Source organism: Formica exsecta, unplaced genomic scaffold (assembly GCF_003651465.1).
Source record: "Formica exsecta isolate Colony F162 unplaced genomic scaffold, ASM365146v1 scaffold54, whole genome shotgun sequence".
In the NCBI taxonomy this organism is placed as follows: Eukaryota; Metazoa; Arthropoda; class Insecta; order Hymenoptera; family Formicidae; genus Formica; species Formica exsecta.
The window spans coordinates 132,782-136,858 of NW_021852643.1; the positions used below are offsets into that span (position 1 = coordinate 132,782).

A 4,077-nucleotide genomic window follows, 5' to 3' on the forward strand; every position below is an offset into this window, starting at 1 on the left:
GGAAAGAGAGACCGCGTCTATGTCTATAATATCGGCGTGCATGTGCATGTGCGAATCACGGCTTCCCTTCGCGAGAACAGACGGATGCTACATCGGGGAACTATTACGATCGGCGCAACTTATACTCGATCGAAACCAGAGTGCCAGTCGGTCGTCCAACGTGAATGTCTCACGACTCTCTCGTTTAGCCCTCCCCTTTCTTCTCCTCGCGTCTTTAACCCCCGCCGCTATGTTTATATTCTTTCCTAGCTCTCTTCTGCTCCAGCTGCCTCTCCTCGTTTCGCTTTCGCAATATTGCTAGTCCCACGGGCTCAGGAACTTCACAATCGGGTCCCCCGAGGTCGAATCGCGCCGTTTTTACGTTCCATCGCGGAAATAGCGCGAACGTTTCCTACCGTTATATGTAACGAAAAAAAAACCGTCTCTACGATAAACTAGAAAGCCTTCTGGTCGAATAATTCGCATTGCTCGCATTCACCTTGCATCAACGCTACAGTTACGTATTTTTTTTTTCTTTTTTGGAACGAGTTAAATTTCTTGCTTCGCGATGGATGATGAGATAATGGACAATATGGATGATTTTCATTATCGTCACGCTTTGATTTTACCGAAATTCTTGCCCGTTTCGCTTTCGTTTCCTGGAGACATTCTTTAATTTATAACGTTTAACACGTAATACACACACACATATATGTGTTACATCGTTTTACTTTATTTTCGAGAATTCATAATTTATTCCGCTCGAAGTGCTCCGCTATGTGCTTTCGAAATGCATCGACATAATTTATGGGATAAGCGCGCGCAGCGCGATGTGCTCGTATATGTATGTACATATCCGAGTTCTCTCTCTCTCTTTCCTATGTAACAGTTTTTATATAACGTTTGTCGGTGACCGGCGTTAAAAATTTGGCAAGATGTATGCTCTGCTAGGTGCAAGACGTTAATCTCAATAATTTCGCCGTACATCAGATATCGTAATTCACAGTCGAATGTCGTCATACAATGAACATTTGTAGCGCTTACCGCTAAGTAGTACGTGGGAACTGCAACCTTCAATCTGTTACGGTAGGAAATTGCATAATTTGTAGCAAGTTACATCGAAAGGCACCGGGTTCGCACTACGACGGTTCTACAACGACACGTCAATCGATTTCTGCGCCCGCGAAGTCCGGTTATAAATATAAATAATTGCTAATTATAACTGAAAACGCGCGTAAAATATCGCTGTAAATCACAATACAAATTGTATTGCAGTGGTCGAATTATCACGTATAAATTTAATTAAATTAAATAAGTAATGTGTTTCTTACCGTATGACCAGCCGACCACTTCACCCGTTCTCAAATTCTCGGTCCTCAACCAGTCCTCCAACGGCCGGAAGTATTCCCTAAGAGCGGATCCGTCTAATCTGAACTCACCAGTGGCTTCCCGGAGCGTTTCCTGCCATGGGATGGACGAACCCTTTTCCATCAATCTCCTATGAACAATACGTTTATATCGCTTCATTAGTTACTCGAGTTCTTAATATAATTGAATATTATTATTAATATAAGAATATATGTATATATATATATATACCAATATTTTTATTATAAAATTTCTAAATCATTGAAAATTTTGACAAAATTTTATTATAGAGAATATAGGATTAAATGAGAGAGAGACTTTAAAAAGCTTTGTAAAATACTGCGGATCTGAACGCAACTCCAATTTAAAAAAATTACTAAAATTGTTAGTAATCTTTGCTGGATTATATTTAATAAAGGTATCTGGAACAGTATTTGAAACATTAGGTAAGGAAACATTAGGTAAAGAAAGCGTATAGATCGCGCCATTGAGAAAAATATTACACGTCATAGAATCCGGTATAATGATTCACTCAAAAAAGTGGTATTGCAACCACAGCAAAAATTTTCTGGGTGCGCAAAATTAACTGAGGTACATTTAAATAAGTAATGTGTTTCTTACCGTATGACCAGCCGACCACTTCACCCGTTCTCAAATTCTCGGTCCTCAACCAGTCCTCCAACGGCCGGAAGTATTCCCTAAGAGCGGATCCGTCTAATCTGAACTCACCAGTGGCTTCCCGGAGCGTTTCCTGCCATGGGATGGACGAACCCTTTTCCATCAATCTCCTATGAACAATACGTTTATATCGCTTCATTAGTTACTCGAGTTCTTAATATAATTGAATATTATTATTAATATAAGAATATATGTATATATATATATATACCAATATTTTTATTATAAAATTTCTAAATCATTGAAAATTTTGACAAAATTTTATTATAGAGAATATAGGATTAAATGAGAGAGAGACTTTAAAAAGCTTTGTAAAATACTGCGGATCTGAACGCAACTCCAATTTAAAAAAATTACTAAAATTGTTAGTAATCTTTGCTGGATTATATTTAATAAAGGTATCTGGAACAGTATTTGAAACATTAGGTAAGGAAACATTAGGTAAAGAAAGCGTATAGATCGCGCCATTGAGAAAAATATTACACGTCATAGAATCCGGTATAATGATTCACTCAAAAAAGTGGTATTGCAACCACAGCAAAAATTTTCTGGGTGCGCAAAATTAACTGAGGTACATAAATGATTAGCAAATACTGTGATATCGCATATGTTTCGCATTTAATCAATCTAAGTGACAGAGACAGAATTTATATCTGAACTGTTTGTGAAATTTAGAAAGAATGTTTTTCTGTGGCGCCTATCCATGTTAAGGCCAATCATACTTGTTATAAAGTTTGACTGTGGTACACAGAAAAAATTAGCGACAAGAAACAAATGAATATATAATCCTCACATATAACATATTTGTATAATGCGCCCAATCTATCTAGCTCTTTTAAACAATTTCTCTCAATTTTTCGATGCTGCAGTTATAATTGGCAGTTATATTTCTCACAAAGATCGTTCTAGCTGTAGTATCGAAACTCATATTTACCCAATGCAGTGATTAACATTTGGCAATGGAACCTAAATTTTCTAGAAGATATTATTAGAATATTGCTGCTATAAATTCTATATGTAACAGACAATATTCTAACAGATACAAAAAATAGCGATAAATTTTTGTTGTGACACCTAGAAATCTACCTATATCAGCAAGACATTTTTTTGAGTGTTATATAAAGGCTAATCTCAAGTGATTTGCAGGTGTATATTATTCAATAATGCGCACATAGTGTGGCGCTATGAGCTATTTATGGCTCAACATTCTTTCATTGTGAACGTGTTTCTTGCACAGAATGCTTCTTGCAAATATATTGGGAGAAGGAGAGAGAAAGAGAGAACATAAGAATTGCGGATTTATGGAATCGTGATAGCAAAATAACATAGCACGTGATGCATAATGAGAAGTGTAGCGGCGCGGAATTTTATAACTTTGCCGTCAATTCCACAATTTTCTAACCGGGATATTTATCTCTAGTAATCTGTATTTGCTATGTGGTGACTCCTACTCTGACACGCTATAATCCGTTTGTTCGGTAAACCGTTTCCACTGCGATTTCAATCTGCATAGGCGATTTATTTTGCGTTATGACAACGCGGAATGTTACCGAAAAATTTATTATATTTTGCTGTTGTTTAAAATTCTAGAGAGAAATTTATATCAATATCGACGTCATATTTTTGACAATTACGAGCTGTTTAATTGACTTAGATACATTATTATCTTGTACGATTTATATTTCGCTTTATTTTGCTTAATCTTTTACTTGATCTTTTTCTTCGGCAATACTTTTTATTCTCATCTAAATATTAAAAATAATACAAAAAATATAGAAACGTGTTATAAATATTTTGCAATTAGTATTCCCTGTTTCATGATTTCCATTTCCTTTGTAATATGTAGAGTAGAGTAAATACAAATAAAAAATCTTTTGATATATATGCGCTTAATATTTTAATTTTATAGGCCACGATTTTTAAAAATAATATCGTATTTGCAGATTAAAAATTCAAATATTTTTTATTTTTGTTTATATATATATATACAGTTCTTATTTTCTCTGCGAAATAAAAATATAATGCTCTAGAGTAGTAAAGAAACGCAAAAAG

General features: G+C 35.2%; 1 protein-coding gene across 1 annotated transcript in view; it reads right to left on the reverse strand.

Moving 5' to 3' along the window:
- The window catches only part of LOC115241911 (angiotensin-converting enzyme), a 65,707-nt gene that overhangs the window by 2,797 nt on the left and 58,833 nt on the right, over positions 1-4,077 (reverse strand). The window contains exon 12 of the mRNA XM_029817875.1: positions 1,969-2,135. Coding sequence (XP_029673735.1) covers positions 1,969-2,135 — 167 coding nt within the window. The remainder of the gene's footprint in view (positions 1-1,968; positions 2,136-4,077) is intronic.